The 23,415-nt window shown below is 37.3% G+C and overlaps 1 protein-coding gene across 3 annotated transcripts in view; it reads right to left on the reverse strand.

The window, feature by feature from the left end:
• The window catches only part of MID1 (midline 1), a 331,494-nt gene that overhangs the window by 46,043 nt on the left and 262,036 nt on the right, over window positions 1-23,415 (reverse strand). For all 3 annotated transcript variants that reach the window (XM_012784842.3, XM_012784838.3, XM_012784841.3), the window contains exon 4: window positions 1,318-1,425. In XM_012784842.3, the coding sequence (XP_012640296.1) occupies window positions 1,318-1,425 (108 nt within the window). The remainder of the gene's footprint in view (window positions 1-1,317; window positions 1,426-23,415) is intronic.

The raw sequence follows: 23,415 nt of genomic DNA on the forward strand, positions 1-23,415 counted from the left end.
AATGTGCACATGTGGTGCATGATGATGATGGAGGAGGAAATATATCTTGCAAGGATTCTAGAAGGACACTCAGTGCTCTTCTAAATGAGATTATTTGGATATGAGGGAAAGTAGCTTCTCAGCACATGTGAGTCAGTCCTAGGCCAGGGAATACTTTTATGTTGATCTGTTAATCCACTGTACCAGCTTCAAGAAGTATTTAATTTGACTAATTTTTCAGATCATCATTACAGTTTACATGCATAAATATTTTTCAATCTGTACAGACAGGGTAATCTAAAACATTGCATAATATTAAAAGGTACCTATTAAATTTTGTAGAAAACAGAGAAAAGCACATATATTAGCCATTGTAATTTCTGTGTTTTTTACTTAAAACTTGCTAGTTTGTTTTAATTATATATATTTCATCAAAGTATAGCCATGAGCAGTAATAATAGAAACTCATTAATTTCTTGGATCATAAATATATGTTTCCATTTTTAAAAATATTTAGAAAAAATATCCTTTGAAGGTAACAGAGGAATGGGAAAAATAAAAAGGATCATAAGTATTTCAATAAAAATATGACATTTAAAAAAATTGAATAAAGTGATGGATTCTAAAGTTACTAACAGTTCTGAATGAATTTTGAATAAATCAGAAAGTGGTTATAAAGAATATAATATAAATTTCTTTTTGAATATAGTTTGCTGTAAAACCATAGGAAATTAAAACATATAAACTTTAGAAAAGAAGTACTATTAATATAACCACAAAGGAGTATATGATATAGTAAAACTATAGGAGTTTTGCCATTCTGAAGTTATAACCTGCCTAAATTCCCTGAAGGGCATGGGAAACTACTTCATAATTTCTACATATAAAGTCTGATTCATTTTTAATTTATTTAATGCTGTGATAATTGCTAGATTATAGCAATAAATATCCTAGCAATAAATATGAAACAAAATAAATTTATAGCAAAAAATAGAAAATGGATTCTACCTCCATGGAACCCACCTTCTCACAGACACGTGAGAGAAAAAACAGAGGCTGTGATAGCAAGACCTTCATGCTTCCTGGCATTGGGCAATGGAATAAATAGCTCTTGTATTACAGGTGTGTACAGGAGACCATGATAATACAAAGAAAAAGATGAAGACAAATTTGCCAAGCAAGGGCCTTTGAACTAAGTCTTACAGACTTAAGAGGGAATTATAGAAATAGAACATGTAGCAAAAGAGGGATTTCAACATTTCCAAAGCCACTGGAAGTGTATGGGAGTATATTTTCTCCAGGTAAAGAATATGAAATCCTCTGTTCTAGAAACCATACCTTCCCTTCTTTGATCTTGGTTCCAATAATTTGTCTTCTTTGCTGAATGATCTCAATGAGAAGATCACATTCTTCTGTCAATTTGGCTTCTTGACGTGATGCATTGACCTGGAGGATAAGTGGAATGGTGTTACTTTGGCCTTTGTTTTCAGTTAAATACTATTTTTAATGTAGACTAGTATGTTTCTAGTCATCTCTGAAAAGGTATTTTAAAATGTTAACTCCTTTTCCAATTACACAAGGATGGCAAATATAGGACTTACATGCCCACTCCCTATCTTTTATCCTTGAAAAACATTATTATCCAATGATAGCAACCTTTGCTGCTAAGCCAAACTCAGCCTCAAGATCTTTCTTAACACAACATGTACATAGCCATTACCAATTAGTTGGAAATTGGCATATGATGTGCAATATATTTGCAATTCCTGCTTTTATATTTTTAAAAAGTATCAAATTTGCCCTGTTAAACATAAAAAGTGTTAAAATACCAACCAATCTTATTCTTTTATGGAGGACAGATTACTATCAACGTCTTTTAGATACATTTTCCAAAAGCAATGTAGCAAGCTTGCATTACATTTAACATTTCCTTTAAATACAAACATCAATTTTGTATTTAATCACTATAAAATATCAACAAAATATAAAAAAGATAGTTTAATATTTTATTAATCTTGTGATATAATTTTAAATTTTATTTGTGGTATACTTCTGAAAGACCAAGGTCCTACAATGAAACCATACCATTCTCGTGGAAAGGTGAATCATTACAGAATGGCTTGTATTTCAAGTTTCTAAGACTCGTTTTATGCTTACAATGAGCTCATTCTTGGCAACTGGGCTTGGGAAATACTCCATGTATGTTATTTCCTCCACCTCATGACAATTCTGAAATGCTTATTCACAAACAGAAACTCAGAACTCACAGCTGCGGGAGATGGGGGGGAATAGCATGCCTGAGTTTTATTATTTTAACACAGCCTCAGGAGAAGTTGTAATGTTACAAAGAATGACAATGGCACTGATTATCTCAGGAAGGAGACATGGCCCGGTCATTAGCCCTTTTGATTTGGGAGACTTTAACTGGAGTAATTTCATTCTCTATGAATGAGATAAACTGAAAGTAGGGACATGAGTTCAGGATAAAAACCCACTGACAGCTGCTCAGGGAAGCCATGTCCTGTTTCCAGAGGCCCAGGATTTCTTGAATTTTATTCCTGATCATTATCAGATGCAACATAGAGACTACTTAAGACATCTTCTTATGGAGAAGATGATGGTCATCTGCAGCAAACCATGAGATTATGTCCTACATCAGATTAACACACAGAGATATTTGATAAATATTTGTCTAATGAACAAAGGAAAAAATTAAAAATATACTGATTGAGAAATATAGAATATGAAAGTTAGGCTAATATTTCAAGTAAGATAACAAGAGCTGTGAAAAGCATGGGACCATATTGATAAAATAAACACATTATGATGGACGGAGTGAAATTTCTGGACAGTAGCACTGATAAAGACTCTTTGCTTGACCAAACTTTAGTCTCCTAGGCCCATCTGTGCATTTCCTTGTAAAAATCCAGTTTTAACAAGAATCCTGCTGATTTGGTTTAATCAGAATCCACTAAACTTCCTATCTTCTCACCCTTAATATCTGATTGGGTTCCTCATCCCCCATCATCCCCCAGGTGATGTCCAAGCTCCCTGGCCTGCCTTCAGCAAGAATCCTGTTTGGGTCAGTTTAGCTAGAATTCACCTCACCCCTTATGTTTCCTCTTAGTCATTTTCCACCCACTGACCGCCACCCTGCTTTTTGGCTATAAATTCCCACTTGTCCACACGATGTTGGGGGCTGAGCCCCATTCTGTACTGAGGTCTCTTTCCCCCTGTTGTAATAGTCCTAAATAAAAATATGTTTTTACAGCTTTAACTACTGTCCAGCTCTGTTTTTGATTTGACAGCACCTTAGTCTTGAAAAGTATCAACTACAATGAACCCTAAGAGTTAAAGTATACCTGAGAATACAATCAAAGTAAATCTGATAGGACATAAACTCCATAAGAGCAGGGATCTTCAGCTGTTGTGTTAAATGAAGCACCTATCCCAAGCATCTCGCACCATGTCTGACACTGAATAGGCATTCAAAAATTATTATTTAATGAATAGATAGTGAAAATAAGCTTCCAAGATGAGACAGGGTAAAATGTAATGAAGCAAGTAGTTATCACCAGGAGTCACTCAATATGTAGGTAATAAGATTGATTCGGTTCCTAGGACTGTGTGAACACAAAATTGTATTCTAATGATTGTTTTATTTGGGGAGGAGGGAGAAAAGGAGTTGATTTTTTAACACAGCCTTAACATTTCATATATCATAAAATCCACCCATTTAAAATGTATAGTTTTGTGGGTTTTAGTGTATTCACACATGATTTTTTGTACAATCATCATCACAATCTAAATTTAGAACATTTTAACATCCCAAGAAGAAACCCCATACCCATTTGCAGTCACTCCACATTCTTTCTACCTGCCCCAGCTCCAGTCCTAGGCAACCACTCATCTACTTTCTGTCTCTTTATGGATTTGCTTGTTCTGGACATTTCATATAAATGGAATCAAACAATATATGATCCTTTTTGTCTGATTTCTTTCACTTAGCATAATGTTTTCGAGATTCATCCATGTTACAGCGTGTATCAGTACTTCATTTCTTTTTGTGCTAAATAATCCATTGTATGGATAGATCACTTTGTGTTTTTTCATATTTTACTAGATGGACATTATGTTGTTCTGTTTTTTTTTTGTTACTATAAATGATATTGCTGTGAACATTCATGTATAAGTTTTTCATGTGCATGTATGTATTCATTTTCCTTGATAGAAGAGCAGAATTGCTGGGTCACATGTCAACTCTGTTTAACTTTTTGAGGAACAGCAAAACTGTTGTCCACAGGGGCTGCATCATTTTATATTGCCTTCAGAAATACAAGAGGGTTCCAATTTCTCCACATCCTTGTTAATGCCTGTTGCTGTCTTTTTTATTTTATTCATGCTAGCGGGTGTGAACTGGTATCTCATGGTGGTTTTGATTTGCATATCCCTGATGGCTAATGATGTGGACCACCTTTTCATGTCCTTACTATCCATTTGAGTATCTACTTTGGAGATATGGCTAATCAGATCCTTTGCTCATTCTGTAATTGGGTCATCTGTCTTCTAATTATTGAATTGTATGATTTCTTTATATATTCTGGATACAAGTCCTTTATCAGATATGTGATTTACAAATATCTTCCCCATTCCATGGGTTGCCTTTTCATTTTCTTGATGGGGCCTTTTGAAGCATAAAAGTTTCTTTTAATTTTAATGAAGTCCAATTTATCTTCTTTTCTATTGCCATTTGTGCTTTTATTGTCATATCTAAGAAAACACTGCCTAACTCAAGGTCATAAAGATTTACTGCTCTGCTTTCCTCTAGAAATTTTATCTTTTATATTTAGGTCTGTGATCCATTTTGACTTAAGTTTTGGGTATGGTGTGAGGTAAAGTTCCAACTTCATTCTGCTACTTATGGACATCCAGTTGTCTCAGCACCATTTATTGAAAAGAGTATTTTTTTCCTCATTGAAGTGACTGAGCACTTTTGTTGAAAATCAGTTGACCACATTGTGAGGTGCTCAGGTTTTGATGTTGTCACTAATTAGTCCATGCTTAAACCTCTTCTGATTTTGACTAAACCCAATGAGACCCCAGGGGTCATTCTAGAATAGGTGCCATGAAATGTGGTATGGGACATCAGCTCTACCCATATGGTGATACTGGGAACATCTTGGGCTATCTCCATTTCTAAGTTTTCTTATTTTGTAAAATGAGCTGAAGAATATTTGCTCTCTCAACCATGTAGGATTATTGTGGTGAATACATAAAATAATGTGAGGAAACATCTAACCTTATGAAGCCATTGACGAATCTCAGGTATTATTGTCAGCATTGAGAAGTGGTTTTGTAAATAGACTATGATTTAGTTTAGGATCCATTTCACTAGCAAAATTGCTGAGATTTGAGTTACTTTATGGTAGGAAAAGTATCCAAGCCGCTATTGTAACATGGGGGTCAATTTAATGCAAATTCAGACTATTTGATTTTTAGGATGGATAGGTTTGCTTTACCAAATAAAGTGGATTGAAATCTACTTTGTTAAGGCAAATATGTTTTGAGAAAGCTGATATCACAATCACCATCACCCCCAAATGTAAATTGCCAGAAATTTGGGAACATGATCTGTTAATTGCAGGCCAAGTATTTCTCCTAGATTTTTGAAAGAATACAGAGTTGACTTTCCTTTGAAACCAGGAAAGTTGAATCTTTTTTTCTACTTTGATGAAGTTCCAAATTTTTGTGACTTTAGTATTCTTATATTCCAAAAGGTACAATAAAACAAGTTGAACACTGTCCTATATTTCCAAAATTATTTCACTACAAAGATATATTCCACAGTTTTACTGTTTCATATGTCACTTAAAAAAGAATTAATGACTTGATTGGACTTAATTTCAAATATGAGCTACTAATTCAAATATGTCAGAGTTTATTGGCGACTTGCAGTATGCTCAGGTGTTTCTAGTTTCCAGGTTTGGTTTGGAATCTAGTAGCTCCTTGTTATGATTTTAGCTTTCATTTCTGATTCACATCTTTTGATTCAAAACCACTGTGGCTGATGGAAGTGCTTTGAGTAGGGCAAATCTAAGGATATAAGAAACAACCCCAAGCCCTTCTTTCCTGAACCTACACTTCCACTCTTGTGTCATTGGCCTCATTCTTGGTAAGCTAAAGGCAAGAGTGGATGGACAGAATTAGAAATAGTGCCCAGTTGTAGGCGACTACTGTATCCTACCACTGGACCACACTAGAAATGTGAGGCACTTGTCCTTCAGAGCCCTTGACTTGTCAGGAGAAAATATAGCTTAAAATTGGCCCATGCCAGGCTCCTTACTGCTACTTTTTCACTCATCACAAGTATACTCATATGCAAATATAACATCAGCCCCCATGATGAGAAACTCATTGGCTTTTCTCATTTTTGGCCTCACCAATGTGCTCAGCATGCACCTACTCTACACCTAGAGTAACAGTTTCCTTTGTCATCTTGTCCGCTTCTCCCCATCAGCCTCGTCTATAGGGAGTCACTGACCCACTTTCTCCTATTCCTAGGGAAATTTTACTTTTTCTCTTTGACAGGCTATGACATTCTGATCCTTTATAGTCTGATGAAAGAGCCATTAGAAAGTTGAATAATGAAGTGAATATAGAAGGAAAACAATCATATCTGGCCCTCCTACCCTGAGATCGAATTTAGCACTGAGGGTCACTCTGTTGCATTAACAGTCATATCCAACGCCAATAATTAGTTGCAGTCCCATGTAAGTTGCCACTGGGTGCACAGTTAACCTTCCCTTTCTAGAAATGCAGTTATAGGTAATCATTCCTCAGATCAGTTAATGATAACATAAATGGATTAACTATTTTCTCCAGATTACTTGGTTTGCAATGCCCAGTAAAAATTCCCCTTGCTAAGTTTTATGGTGTAATAGTGTCACAGTATTTCATGGGGGGGGGGTAAAGTGGACAATTATTTTTTCTTGTCAAATAGGTATAAATATTAAAGGGATTTAGTTACATACACACATTAGAAATTAGACTATGTGTCTGTGAAATGTTCTTTAGCAGTCTGTAAATGGTTTCTAAGTATTATTTCTAAAAGCTCGCTCTTTTACTTTGACTTGTATTCAACTGAAAAATGAGATGTTCCATGCAGAGTATAAATATCATTAGATTTCAGGCACATGTGGGCTTAAAATCTGTAGAAATATTTTATAGAACTCTTAGGAGGGAACATCCGTGAAGAAAAAAAATATCTGGCCAGTTCCCATAGGTGAAATAGAAGTAATATGCATTTGGAAAATCCTCATTTTCTCATTTTTCAGTGCTTTTTGAAATAAGTTAGCCATCTATAGACTTTCAGAATAGAATCTTCTAATTCCTCTTGTGAAAATGATACACTGACTTGATAGATCACTTCCTATTTGTACACAGATGGGAACACTAAAGTGAGCTTGGGACAGGATAATCCCAATGTGTTGGAGACAGGAAATTTTAATTCAGGGTGTTGAGAAAAGAAGGGTGCTGTGCTGCACACTTTCAGAGGTCACTATTTATCTTGAACTCTACAAGACTGACGAACCCTCTGAGTTTTGTAACTCAAGAGCCCTCTCTCAAACTGGCCCACCATTACTACAGTCTTGAAATTGTACCATCAAACCATGACTCCTTTAAGACTCTGAACCTTGCTTCCTTCAAACAACTAACAAAGAGATTGATAAACATCTGCTTTACAAGTTTGCCTAGAATTGGTCCTCATGGCAAAAGCAAAAGCTGTGTCATTCCATGGTGATTTAAATTAAGGTAACCTTGAAAAAGGTTGATAAAATATAAAATACTTTGTCATATATGATGCTAACTTGATGTTATTGTCATTGTTCAGACTTAAAAGCACTTTTCTCTATTACTAAGAATATGTAATTTTGAGGCTGCATCCAAATTTGAAGGGGCTACTGGTATCACAAAATGTGGCATAACCATCCCATCTCACTCCAAAGGAAAAGCACTGGAGGAGTTAATTCCAGTTTGCCCAGGGCTAAAGCAAATGAAACATAACAGAGCTTTATATAAGCGGATATTTGGCTAGTAAGGCGAGGATACAAGGATAAACCTGTACACAAGTGGGCTCTACACCCTGCTGTGCACTGCTGACCAGGTGCAAAGAGAAATATGAGGATCTGAGGGTGCTTTGGGTTTTATTGCCAAAGGCAGCTGTGATGAACATTCCAGACCCTGGGGCAGAAGTTAGAACTTCCAGAGGAACAATGAAAGGGATTCTAATACTTAAGTCTGTATATAAAACTAAGCCAAGGAGAATTGAGTAAGAGCAGAAAGTATTACTGTAATTCATCTAATATGTTTATATGTAATCTTCACCCTGAAACTCTCTCACACCAAAGTCAAATACTTGTGGACCTAGCTCGAGTGAATGAGAGAGAGAGAGAGAGAAAGAGAGAGAGAGAGAGAGAGAGAGAGAGAACAGAATGGCCCAATTCCCAGGGTGTCTGTCTTTGAAGGAGAAATCAGAGTAAGGAACAACATTTTTAAGAATTAATACATTAATTTAATATTTAACATCTTTGACTAAAATATTTTTAACTCTAAGAAAGGCTTTTCAGAAAAATAAAAACTGGAATCCCTTTGTAAAGTGCTTTGCATGGGAAATAACAGTAGTGATACCGTGGATAGAAGCTACTTGCAATCCAGCCTTTAACATAGTAACATGGTAGAAAATGATTTGGCCTGGAGGAGATCAATTCTACATATTGATTAACTATCTAGACATAAATTTGCTATGGGATTAAAAAAAAGGTAGCTCCCACGAACCTCATGCTATATCCTCTTTTCTTGAGGTGTCTAAGATTATGAAGCTTGAATGTTGGATAAGGTAGTGAGACGCCATTAAAAATGGCAATACACTGTGTGAGCAGGGCAATAAAATTCTTCTTATAAATGAAATACAACTGTAACAAGGCAGTAAAACTGCCCAGCAAAAATGCCACTGCTAATGTCAAAAACCTTGAAACTTCCCACAAAGGAGTTTTACTTCGAAGAGTAGCACACACATTCATTACTAGTTGTATGTTCTTGGGCATTTACCTGAACTATCTGTTTCTCAAGTTCCTTATCCACATAATGAGGAAAATAATCATTCTTACCTGGTAGACCAGGTGTGATGCTGCTAAACATCCTACAGTGCAGAAGACAGCCCCCATAACAGTCAATTGTCCAGCCCCCAATGCCACTAGTGCCAAGGTTGAGAAACCCTGGGGTAGACTGTAGTGAGAACTAAAAGGGTTAATACACAAAAAACCATTGAAACATGCTTGGCACATAATAATTACTACATAAAATGTTAACTATCAATGCTAATAAAGTCTGTTTATCTGAAATGTCCATAGAGAATTAAAACTATAGGTTCTACGACCAGTCAGCCTGTGCTGATTACCTGAAGACTTTCTAGGATGACTTAAAACTTTGATCTATTTATGTCTTTCATTAAAACAATGACTTTGGAAGCTGTAACATGAGGACTAACTCCAGAATTTTTAAAGCTACTTTTAAATTCTGCATGGATTCCTTAAAGGCTGCTTCCTGATGCAATTGGATGAGAGTGGGTGGGGGAAGAAGGGCAGAGGAGATTCTTCCATGGCATAGAACAGGAATTGGGAAACTTCTTTCTTAAAAAGGGCTAGATGGTGAATATTTTAGTTTTGTGGGCCACATAGTCTCTGTTTCTCTGGTGTTGTGTGAAAGTAGCCATAGACGATATGTAAGCAAATGAGCATGGTTGTGTGCCAAGAAAACCTTATTTACAAAAACAGGTGACGAGGTAGATTTGGCCAGAGCATTTGCCAACCTCTAGCATTAGGGAAAGATCATAAACTTTAGAGTGAAAGGGCTACAGGTGTGAAAAATGTGTTGACTGTCTGTGTAAATGTTTCCTCATTTGCATACTTTTGATGAAAATTTCTATAAACAATCTGGCACAAGTAGGTGCTCGATAAATATTAGCTTTCTTCTTTCAAGGCATGAACAGTGGCAATCACTGAATTAATAGAATTTCAAGTTGAAAATGACAATCTACTTGCAACATGGTTTTTACTGTCCTCACGATGTCCTGCTGACTGCTGTTACAGTTATAATAAATGCTGCTCCTCCTATAATGTTTTTCTTAGGGTACACTCAAATAACTTCAATTGTACATTCTTGGCATTAACACCATAGACTTTTCTTTTTGTGTTTAATTGTAACTTTGTTCAAAGCAGTTCCAAAATGAAGAAGCAGAATGGAAGGTGTTGCTCATAATTCATTCAAAAACAATAAACCCCTCCCTTCCTTTCTCTTATTAATTACACACTTTATAAAACAAGTGCTCCACACCCTTCCGTTTGGGCTGGGTGCACAGAATGAAAAAAAAACTGCTAACCTGTCATGGGCACTTGTCTCAATCAAGTCTTTTCCACAAAGTTTCTGAAAAGTGGTAACTTTCTATTAAGTCATTTTCAACAAATGTATCTGGCAAAAAATCAGCCTTTTGACTTTGTGGTCATAAGGTAAAAAATAACTTACAGAAAATGACCATTAATTGAGAGCCAGGGAAGACAGAGGTGATGCATTTCAAAGAAGGGAAGTTATTTCTAATGCAAAGAGGAAACTTCTATTCCATGACCTTACATTAATCACTTTCAATCTTACTTGTCATTTCTCATTAAATGGCATTCTTTTTTGTTGTTGTGCCATGATTTCTAAATAGTGATGTACTGGAAAAATACAAAATCAGACCCCTATTCAGGTTTGAGTTACTCAAGTATAGAAGCCATCTGCTCCCTTGCAAGGTTCTTGAGAATGAGGATCAGATTCTTGCTCTTTGGTATTCTGTACAGTGAGTGAAATACACATAGTACATCATTGACAAAACTTAACTTGGAAATATAACTGGAAAATGGTAAGCTCTGATCTGTCTTTATGATGCATCCACAAGTGATATCTATGAAATATCTTGCCTGGTTGTCACTCCAGGATACCAGCAGGAGACAGCTATAGACAGGAGTGTACACTAGAAAAGACTACGATATGACCATTTCTGAAGATAAGCTGTAGTGTAGGGCAGCTTATGTCACAGAGAGCTGGTGTCACAGTCATCCAGTTTGTTCTATAGCTCCAAAGACCTATGACGAATTGTGGAGCTAAACAGAGTTTGCATCTGACGTTGCCTTCTATACTAGCTTTGGTCATTCCTGACTTCAGGGCCACAATCTATCTACCTGCAAGGATTCATTTGCGACTGACCATAAACGGATCTAAATTTGGGCAATGGCAAGCAAAGTTGCCTAGAAAAGAAAACACATGAAATCTAGTGAGTCAGACTAAAATGTATATTTCCTTATCTAGCGACCCCTCACTTCCATCATTTCAACTCATTGTGAAATTATTATTGTCTTTCTAGAACAATGGTTTTAAGAGCTTTAAACCTCTGTAGTAAACTTGATTTTCTTAAAGCCTGAGTTAAGGATTACCCGAAGAACTCTCCCTCTCTGCCCTCCCTCCTTTACATTATTGGGAAGGTCAACTATATTTCTATATACAAACCTGACAGATGTTGCTTTCTCCCCTTCCTACCTGGTAAATAGAATGCTCTGTTGAAGTTTGTCAGGATCAGAGTTGGGGTGGGAGGAAGGGGGACGGCAACCTGCCAGGTAATGGAAACACTGCTTGCTTTAATTTTATTGCCAAGAACAAAGCCTTCTTATTGTTTAATAGAACTCTTAAAGGCGAGCCTTATTGGCATAGTTCTAATTTTTTCGAGACCACGAACAAGGGGAATTCTTTAGGGCCATTTCATGAAAAACAGAGGGAAAAAATACTTTATTCTGCAAAAATTAAAGCAACCTTTTGTTTCAGTAGCCAGATCCAGTAGCCTAATCCCAGGTTAGCATTTGCATGTGTCCTCTCTACAAGGGCATTTGTTGGCATTGTCTACCCAGGCACCCACTCTTTCATTCAGATTAGTTTGAGGCTATGCAAACATAAGACAGAAATCATCTTTTTCTGGGATATCATCCCTTTGGCAGCATTAGTTTCAGATAACATGTTAAAAGAAATGTTTTGAACCAAAAATAAACAAGCAAACACTATCCTCTTGTAAAATGTATTTATAAAACTGGGAACCACACACATCTTCATTCAGTGCTCTTTTTTTTTTTTTGAGACAGAGTATCACTCTGTTTCTGGGCTAGAGTGCCATGGCATCAGCCTAGCTCACAGCAACCTCTAACTCCTGGGCTCAAGCAACCCTTCTGCCTCAACCTCCCCAGTAGCTAGGACTACAGGCATGCGCCACCATGCCTGACTAATTTTTTTCTATGTATTTTTAGTTATGCAGCTAATTTCTTTCTAGTTTTAGTAGAGACGGGGTCTTGCTCTTGTTCAGGCTGGTTTTGAACGCCTGACCTTGAGCGATCCTCCCGCCTCAGCCACCCAGAGTGCTAGGATTACAGGCATGAGCCACCACCAGTGCTTATTTTGATTCTGCTAGCAAAGTAAATCCTTGCTTCTCAGCAGCAAGTTTTACTTCTCTCTCCACTTAAAGTATAGGTAACCAAAGTTACTGGTTTCTAGGGATCTCTGCAACAGTCTTAGTAGCTAAGGAATGAAAGTGAAAGGAAATGAGGTTGCTCTTGTTTCCCTCTGAATGAGGAGGATGCTACTGATGTGCCAATGATAACATATGATGCAAATCTCATGGACTTGTTGAGTGCCCACTGTGTGCAAAGCACCATGGTAGGACTTGTGGTGTAAACAGAATTTTGCCCTCTAGAAAGAATGACTTCACTAGAGAACAAGTAGCAACATGCCAAGTGCACACATAATTAACTGCTAATCTATGGGCTACAGAAATTCTAGAGCTGTGTGGTCCAATATGGCACCCACTGGCCATTTGTGCTTTTGAGCCCTTGAAATATGGTTAGCCAGAATTGAGATGTATGAGATGTACACATTAATCATTTTTATACTGATTACATGTTGAAATGATAATGTTTTGAATATATCAAGTCAAATAAAACATTAGTATAATTAATTTTACCAGTTTGATTTTACTTTTTTAAAAAAATGTAGTTACTTGAAAATTTTCCAATTACATCCATGGCTCGCATTATACGGTACTTTGACTGGACAATATAGTCTTAGAGAGTTTGAGAAATGAGGAAATCAGTATGTGAGTAGCTAGGGAGGTTTCATGCCAAATATAAAGGCGGGACTGGTCTCTGGAGATAAGAGTGGCAAGAGAGAGTTGGGAAACCCAGGGGTGAGGAAGATGAGAAAAGGCACCAGAGCAGAGGGGGAAAAGGGCATGTGTGTAGGACAGGAGAGAGCCAGGGATTTATTTCAACAATATGCAGGGCGCGATGGGCATGTATTTTGAATTGGTCATCTAGGAGTGGGGAGAGAGAAATACCAAAGCCAGTTATATCGTACTGCACCTTGTAAAAAGCCCTTTTGGGGCCACTTGCAGAGAGCTGGCCATGACTGAGCTCACATAGAGTCTAGCTAAGACAAAAAGGTGAACTGAGGGGGTTAACTGGGGAGAGGAGTTCTTCCTTTCCCCTACCTTCTTCTAATCCACTTCCTTTGTATCTTGGTCATAGTGAGCCTGCACCATCTATCTTTGAAGCTATCCAGGCTTACTCACTCCCCTGGAGTTTTCTTTTGAAATGGTAGTGGGGCTGGTGAAAGTTACAAGGGCAGTAGAAGGAGAGGCAGGAGGGACACTGGAGAGCACTGTACAACAGGGGTTTGAAAAGTACTGCACAACAGGGGCTTAGACAAAAGTGAAGAGCAAAGCTAACCCGGTCTGGAAGAGCAAAGGAAAGGCCACAGCATTTAAATGGCTTTTGGTTGCTAATTTTGAGGTTGTGGTGAATGTGTGTATGTGTGTGTTTGAAGGATCAAGAGAGTCTGATATTGAAAATGTTATCCTATAAGTCATCTTCAGACTTATTATTCTTTTTTTTTGAGACACAGTCTTACTCTGTTGCCCGGGCTAGAGTGCTGTGGCGTCAGTCGAGCTTACAGGAACCTCAAACTCCTGGGCTCAAGCGATCCTTCTGCCTCAGCCTCCTGAGTAGCTGGGACTACAGGCATGTGCCACCACACTCGGCTAATTTTTTCTGTATATATTTTTAGTTGTTCAATTAATTTCTTTCTATTTTTAGCAGGGTCTCGCTCTTGCTCAGTCTGGTCTCGAACTCCTGAGCGCAAGCGATCCTCCCGCCTCGGCCTCCCAGATTGCTAGGATTACAGGCGTGAGCCACCGAGCCTGGCCCAGACCTATTATTCTTTTGAAAAGTATTTTCCTCAACCTGATTCAAAGTGGCTATCTAGTTATTTTTCTTCTATAAACCAGAAAAAATAGAGTAGGTATCCTAGAGAATCAAAAGGAAAGGTACAGGTTTATGACAAGGAGAAGGAGAAGACACATTGCGCCCTCTCTTCCGGGATCAGCAGTGCCCTGATGGACAGCTCTGATGGCCTTGACTTCCCTTCGCCAATGCTATCCTCTTAGCCCTTGCCCAGTGGCAGAGCCTTCAGGCAGGGAGGAGCTCCTTGTGGGTGCCAGCATCACTGATCCTGCTACTGCCTCCAGGGATTTGTGGCTACAGACATGTGCCATCATAGAAACATCGTCCTGTGTATAGTCCTCACAAGAAGGGTCCTTTGTGCCCTTTACGGTGAGAATTTATGTGACATGCTGATCTATGCAAATGTGCTAGTGCTGCGGGGAGGACAGAAGGATGCAATTGGTCTCTGGAGGCTCCACATTCACTCACCAATAGTCACGTGGTACATGCTAAATGCAGCACATACTAGGAAGACTATCCTACTTCCCAGGGAATTCAACGAACCAGGAGAGGGAATAGTCATGGACTTACAGGCCATGACTATTTTTGCCCAAGGACTGCATCTATATGAACAATTCACTATGGAGTTTTCCTTAAGCTTTTAAGTTCAGATTATGAATCTCATTATTCTACTCATAAATCTAATAAATTTTATAAAACCAAGAATGATCACTCTCAGGAGGTCCCTGAATCAATGTTTGATTAACTCAAGTTGAATAGATTTAACTTCATTAAACAATCAATTCTGTCTATAAATGAGCTGATTAAATTTCTACACTCATTTCTTTAAATTGAGGTAAAATTTACATGTAAGGAAATGTATAAATCTCAAGGGACAGTTCAATGGATTTTGATAACCAACATAACCAACAGCTCAATCAAGATATAAAACATTTCTATCATCCCAGAAAGTACCCTGGAGCCCTTCCTTCAGCCAATCCTCACCCCCACGGGTAATCATTGTTCAGATTTTTATCACCACATTCTTGTAACATTTTAAACAGCATTTATAAATCTAACGTGTTTAATTTACTTTATGAGCACTTCCAACACCTAACAGGATAAAATTAAAACCCTAACAAGTTAAACATTCCCAAGTCCTTATTAATCTAGTAAATTAAACTTAACAAATATAGTGAAACCCAAGTTCTCTTGAACATCGAAATATTGTTTGGAAACTCAAACTATCTGATACGTTCAACTTAAAATGACAGATCCAAAATAAATTACATGTTTCAAATTAGAATTTCAAAGCAAATCTGTCAAATTTCTGTAATATGTCATATTCTCTTAAGTGCTACAAAGATATATTTTAGTACTAAATTGTAACACAAAATATTGGTTTTCTGGTACAGGTTGAGTAGGCCTTATCTGAAATGCTTGGGTAAAGAAGTGTTTCTGGTTTTGGATTTTTTTTTTTTGGAATATTTGCATATACCTGATGAGATATGTTGGGGATAGGACCTAAGTCTAAACACTTAATTCATTTATGGTTCACATATACTTTATACACATAGCTTGAAGGTAATTTTATATAATATTTTTAATAACTTTGTGCATGAAACAAAGTTTTGTGTTAAGTACTTATGTGTGGGATTTTCCACTTGTGGCAACATGTCAGTGCTCAAAAAGTTTCAGATTTTGGAGCATTTAGGATTTTGGATTTTTGAATTAAAGAATGCTCAACCTGTATTATTTGGGTCTTAATCTTGACATATAACTCACAAGTTTCCTGGGGAGGAGGAAAAAAAGAACCTTATTTACTAAAGGAAGTAAATTTATCACCTGAAAGAAGTTGAGGTTTATAGGGTCAACATGAATGGTCAAAGATTTGACAACAGCTCACAAGACCCGAAGGCTCACTGGTTCTACTGATACCACAGGTGTACAGTTACTGAACCTTTGTTGTGGTGGGTCCAACAGGGTTTCCAATTCCCCACCACATGAGATTGTTTCTTGCAATGAGAATTCCCCTAGAAATCTAACTTTCCAATCACCTGGTTTGGGTTTAGTAATCACTCTAGTTACTTTATTACTTGGTTGGATTCAACCCATTACTTTACTGGCTGATTTGTCAGGGTCATGTATCTATGGTCATTCAAATGACATTTACATCAAAATAGTATTGGGATAATTAAATCAAGAAGTGATAGTAAAAGCTATCCGGTGGTCATAATTGTTTTTAGTGCACATTTGCGTAAGTCCTACCACTTTTGCTTTCCCTGAACTACAATCTGCACTTTGTTGTGGAACTGTAACAACTTCCATACAGTAATCTTCTCCTTCAACACCTGCAAGGATGGACAAGGCACCACTTCCCAAGCCTATGTAAATTGACGGAAGGCTTCCTTGAATGGACTCATCATAGCCCAACACCAAGCTTGCCTAGTTAGAGAATTAGGCCACTATGATAGATTTCATCACTTCATATGTATATGAACTTGATGTTATATCTAGTGAAAATACTTTTAAAAGCATAGTAAAAACTCTATCATAAATTCCTAGGCCAAGAAGTTACCTCACTTGGTTGTAAAAATATTTATTTGTGTTGCTCCTCACTGGGAGCCTTTTACATTTCAGTGGTAGCCTCAGGCTTTTTAAATAGCTGAATTGAAAATTTCATATTTCTGTTTCAAACAAAAATAACCCATACTACAATTGCACTTTTGTTAATGGACATTTTATGTGCATGACTCAATTATTTTGCTGTGGAATTTCAAAATTAGAACAAAGCCCTTTAGTTGTTCCTGTAACATTTAATTTAGCAATTAAAAATAGAAGTTAATAGAATGAAGGGAAAAGATGGTGTGTTCCATTTCCTTCATAATCTGTAATTATTTTATACAGAGATAATTTCAGCTTGATTGTCATTAAGAAGATAATTTTATATTCATTTATTGAGAAAAATAATTTAAACTAGATATTAGACCCAGACGTAAAATAGGTTGGTTTAATAACAAAATGATGGATTGATTGTTGGGATCATTCTCTGAACGGCATGAATAGGAGCAAGAATGGAACCTGACCTTCTACCTAAGAGTCACCTTCTCATCTGGAATCATTCCTCTCTGATCTCTGACTCTCTCACTTGGATGCATCCAGCTAAGATCATCTCATGTGAAAGTTGAGTTCAAACTTAACAATGGCCATTTTTTAATGTGTCACAACCTGTTCCTATTATTCTTTATATCATGCCAGAAACATTTCTGCTGCTCTAGCCAATCGAGCACATAAATACTTCAAGGCAAGAAGGTTGTGTGTGGAATGGGATAAGGGAGATGTGATAAAGAATTCCTGTATTGTGTGGAGAGAGAGCACAACAAGATACATCAGAAAAAACGTGGTTTCTCTCTTTCTTCCTAGTACTCAAACTTTGGGTCTCCAATTAAGGACAATTACTTCACATCTAAGTATGATATTAACCTTAAAAATCTGTGCTACTAAATTCAAACATCAGAGGGATTATCTTTAGAGACATGTACAAGTGATCATACTCAAATCTGAGCCACTAGGTGGAATTCTCAATATGATGTAATAGTTCATTCCACCCAAACTAGAAAGATCAGCAGATGATGAAAAGTTTGGATAACATTTTCAAAAAGTTTCAAAACAGAAACTTGAGAATATTATTCTGAAACTAACCTCAACTTACTAAGCCTTATATTCATTCATTCATAAGATTAATTCCTTATTCCAAAATACTAGAAGACTTTTTACTGATGTCTTCTCATTATTCCTCATGAATACACCCAAGAAAGTAACAAGATCCAATGCCTGCTATGAATCAAATTTTTTAGAGGCAAAGGCATTGAATCTAAGGGGAGACATTCAGGTATGTGTTAGATACACATACTTAATAAACAATTAAATTTAATCTCCACCAAGAAAAACTAAGTTTGCTTCATGAGTGGTCAATTGTAGTAAATTTGGTAGAGTACACTGGATACATAGCCATTATACATATTCAATAGTCAAAAACTGAATCTTCTCCAGAGATGATAAAGTTCTGTATAGATGGACAGTTTCTTTTCTCCTTTGTCATGGGAATTGTAAGACCTGAACTTGGAAAATCAACTTTTATTATAATGGTGTGTCGTGATCCAGTTTCTGAAAGCTGCCATATTTGCACTATCAAATTTTCATCATTACAGAGCTGCTTACATGGAAAGCCATAGCTGACTGTGGATTGCACGATGGGTATAAGGAAGCCCAGCATCTGTCTCTAATTATACCTTCAAAGCATTCTCACAGGGGGTCAAATGGGGTGGGAATCTGACCCTTATCAGCAAGTGACAATGGATTATAACTTTGGAGTCTGCCTTCGGCAGTACACATTGCATCCAAGATCAGACACATGTCCACAAGGCATGAACAGCACATTTGCTGTTTGGATGCTGGCCTTCATCCAATGGCTCTGGACAAAGCAATTGCCAAGGTTTCTGCAGAGAGAGAGAATGCTTTGGCATCACAAAACTGCACAACAAAATTAATTTAAATAAAAAGGTTCATTTTTCTTTTTAACTCAGTGATTTTTCATTATTTCAAAGTTTACAAAATGAATGCTTTCAGGGCTTGGTGAATGACTGAAAATATTTTCTATAGACCCCCACCTGTTTTGCCAAGTTATTTTCTTTTACAATCTCTTACAAACCATACATCACCCAAGTGCAACTTCACCCTCACCCCTTTCAATTAACAGAGCCCATCGTGTGAACAGAGATCTAATTAAATGGCACTTAACTTATCCACAAGAAGTTTGCCACTCCATGTGCTGGCTAGCACTGGAAAAACTCAGAGAAAGCCAGTAAGAGGGCAAACTTTCCATTAAAATAAAAGAAAAAACAATTTAAAAACTTAGTGAGCAAATAATGGCAGAAAGAATTTCAAAAAGTGATTATGAAAAGGCAAGATAAACCAAAGGGTCCAGTGCCAGAACTTTGAAAGGATGCTGGATTAAAGAATGCCTTTCTAGGACAACCTTGGGCAAGAATGGTAAGGTGTGCTAAGCCTTGACACTCTCTAAACCACAAAGAGTGGCAATCAGTTGTTGTTCTTTACCACCGTCTCATTGTGAATTTATACTCAGGGTCACCTATCATTCCCCAAATGAACATTTATTTTGTGTCAAGGTATTGCAATTGCTGTGAAGGAGCTTGATTCTCAGAATGTGTGGAGAATTTGGTAGACATCAGTGATTTAAGTGTTTGCTTAGCTAATAAACTGGGTCTTCAAAGAAAATGGGGAGGGGGACATAATGATTGAAGAGATATAGTCCCAATCTGACCTAGAAAAGTTAAGTTCTGCAGATGACCCAAATTTTGATCACTTCTTATAAGCTTGTCTTCCACGCCATATATAATTAACTCCAAACTCATCCAGAAGCAACTTTCTACTGTACTCCTCCTCCCAAAGAAAACAAAACAGAGTAGCTAAAAACCCATTAGTTTTCAGAATCCCAGCCACCAAGTTACACATACATTTCTTGAGAGTCTACCTGAAGCTGCTCTTTCAATGCCTCCACCCCTTCAGTCCCAACCTGTCTTGGCCTTCAAACCTTCTGCTCTGTAGTTTTACAAAGATCTGGCACTTACAATAAAAAAAACCATTTCATTTACTTACCCTCATTTAAAAAGCAAGTTACAAAAACAATGGGGGCAGGAGGACTTCAAACTCTCCCATTCTAAAGAAAAACAGAGGTGAATCTCTGGGAGGAGGTGTGGACTTATAAGGATGTGGCATTTCCTCTTGAGTCATGGGAAGGAATTCATTGATTTAATTTACAACAATTAGGAGTTGCCTCTGTGCTGAGATTTTTTTTAGCTCCAGCTGGCATGGGAATTATTTTCCTGAGCAATGCTCATACCCAAATACAAGGACACCTTCAGGAAGAGGAAAAGGAAGGAGAACAGTCTAGGAACCAAGGATGTGAACCAGGAAATTCTATTTCACTACACTGATTGAAAAGAATAGCATGCTGATGCCTAACTAATTCCACGGCCTTTTTGGAGTTTGCTAGTGCTATGAAGTTTTCCCTTGGATGTGGGATTGTTTTGCCTGAAGCTATCCATATTATTTTCCCAATAACCAAAAATATAATTTCCTGGAAAGAGTTAAGGATGCCAATTGCAACTTACACATCTCTGTGTTCTTTGAATTCTCACTGAACCTTCAAGACCAAAGTTCAAACTCAGATGCAACATGAAAACCCTCCCAGCTCTCATCTCTCCAAAGTTGGTTCCTACTTATCCTTTCTTCCTACATACCTCCCATTTCTATAGAATGTACTACTTCTTTGTGTACATACACTCTTGATTTTTCCATCCCCATGAGCCTTTATTTGCCTGGCAAGCAGTGCTGTTCCCCTCCTTCCATAAACCCAAACATTAGCTGCCCTTGATGGCAGCCTCAGATTTTGTGCTACCTCCTCCAACCCCCAGCTAGAAGTAATTTCTTACTTCTCTGAAGTTTCAAAGTATATAATCCATGCCTCTTTTATGGTAGTTACAGCTTTCTACTTTATATCGTATTGTAGGTGCTCTTTTGTCTTAGTGAAGGTAGTAAGCGCCCTGTGGGTAGGATCCTTTGGCACCTAGCATGGTGTAGCACACATACAGTGGGTGCTCCATCCACGTTCAGGAAATGAACAAACCAATGTGACACTAACAAATTAATATAACTGTACACAGGCAAAGATTTACACCCTTACCAAGAAATATTTGTTTAGCAAACACTGCTCATAGATCGACAATCTCCAGAACAGTAAGTCATGTTAAGCAAATTAGCCAAAACTTGGAAATAAGGCAAAGAGAAGACTGTGAGCCCTTCCACTGCCATTCTAGAGCATATTCCATGAAGTCAGCCTAAGTCAGGGTCATCTGATTCCCTAGACTGGAGTGTAACAGAGTTTTACTTTCTATTTACTATTGCTTAGGGTTTAGAGTCTGCAAAGTTAGATGTTAACTTAGAGAAACCTGATGATGTGCAATTTATTTTGCCCAAATGTTATGGCTTTATTGCTCTGTAGGTCATTAACCAGTTTTGTACCTAATTTAGTCTTTTCCCTTACTACACCCCTCCCCCCGGGTTTATGTGTCAGTCAGGGGTCCACATGTGGCCTGCCAAGGACATTTATCCACCCTGCTTGGTGTTTTTGCCGCCGCTGCCTGTCCTGCTTAGCAGCCCACTCGTCCTGGGCCCACAGTGCGCATGTGTGGAATGTGCACCGCACTCTCCAAAGGCCCTCCAACGGTCTGAGGGACAGTGAACTGGCCCCTGTTTAAAAACTTTGAGGAACCCTGGGTCAGTGTTTCTGGTATCCTCCTTTGAACCAGCTTTGTTATCTTGCTGCTTCTTTCATTAATGAGTCAAATGTATCTTTGATGTAGACTCATTTGATTATTATATGAGAATTAGGTGTTCAACTTTTTGAAAAATTATACTTTGTGACTATTAATAATTAGGTATAAGGGAATAAATATACAAATAGGTATTGCTAGTATCATTATTTTTCTACTCATAAATAATTTTCTTTAATTTTTGTCTAAATAAATTTTCCAAATACTAGATATACTCACTCACTAACATTTGTTTTCATTCCAAAGGATTTATGCAAAGACAACAGAGAAAGCAGTGAATATTCTTTATTCTTTGTCTAGCATAACTTCTAATGGCATGTATGTATCTACTAGCAAGTCTGTTACGATCAATTCAGTAATAGCTTTATTTGAAAAGCCTGTATCACCACTAAAATAATATCTGATCTGCTGAAATAAAAATAAAATTTGCTTGTAAATTTCTTGAGTTTATCTATCATTTGAAATTACTGAACATCATAGAATATAATTTCACATCATGTTAGAACGAATAGCATTTTGTAAATTCAAGCCATACTAATATTGCATTAGGAGCAAGGCATTTGCTCTGAAATTACTATGGGCCATAATGGAAACCAGACACTAATGCTTTAAGAAGTAACTAGCTGAAATTGAATGAAATAATCACTCAATCCATAAAGCATTTATAAGATTTACCATAAAGCCCAGGTAATTTTTTTTACTGAAGAGAAATAATTATTTCTTATTGTCCTAAACATCAACTGCCATCACATCATAAAAATAAAATATGGCATATGCATCATTCCATTTTGTTCATCCATTTATTCATATGATACATATTCACTTTACCCTATAATAATGAAAACATTATGCTTGTTCACTATTATTTCCAATGTTGTTTAATCAACAAGGCTGAACATGTTCCCTGGCAAGATTGTAGCCAAAAATGAATCCAGCCTAAGCAGAGGGTTAGAAAGGTCTGGGTTCTGTAACATGCTATTACTGTTGCTGCTGCCTTCACACTCCCAACTTCATCCCAACACGATGGAAAGACTGGTTCTACTTTGACGATCATGCAGTTTTTGAAGCGTGGGGGGGGGGGGTCTGTGACATGAGCCAATGAGTTTGCTGGAGAGTTCTAATTTGCTCTCTCACCTACATTTTGCTCTTCCTTTTCTTTCCTTTTGTATGTCTTTCCTTCTTTCACATATCATAACCCTGCTCATCAACACCTCAAATGATGAACTGTTGGAGTGATGACTCAGGTAGGAAAGGAGACCACCCCTAGTTTCCATCCCACTGGATATTATTGTAGAAAGCATGATCAATTTAGAGTTGGAAAAAGTTGCCAACTCATATGTTTCTCTTAGTAACCAGTTTTAAGTTTCTAATCATAAGGAGCACACTTGTAAGTAAAAGCACGAACTTCACAAACACAAAGCATTTTAAGTCTTCCATCAAAGCACTAGTGTTTGCACAGTAGAGATGCTTTTACGCCCTGACAAACACCACTCTGTTGCATAAATAGACTGGTACCCCAATACCTGGAGTATTTTGAAAAATAGTTGTGAAATCTATAGGTTCTGGCTCCAGTCCTGACTCCTCCATAAAGTTTCAGGCAAATGGTACTCACTTTTCTTTCTCTCTCTTAATCCCCACTTCCAATGTCATGCTACAACTAATCTAACATA

Source organism: Microcebus murinus, chromosome X (assembly GCF_040939455.1).
Source record: "Microcebus murinus isolate Inina chromosome X, M.murinus_Inina_mat1.0, whole genome shotgun sequence".
Classification (NCBI taxonomy): domain Eukaryota; kingdom Metazoa; phylum Chordata; class Mammalia; order Primates; family Cheirogaleidae; genus Microcebus; species Microcebus murinus.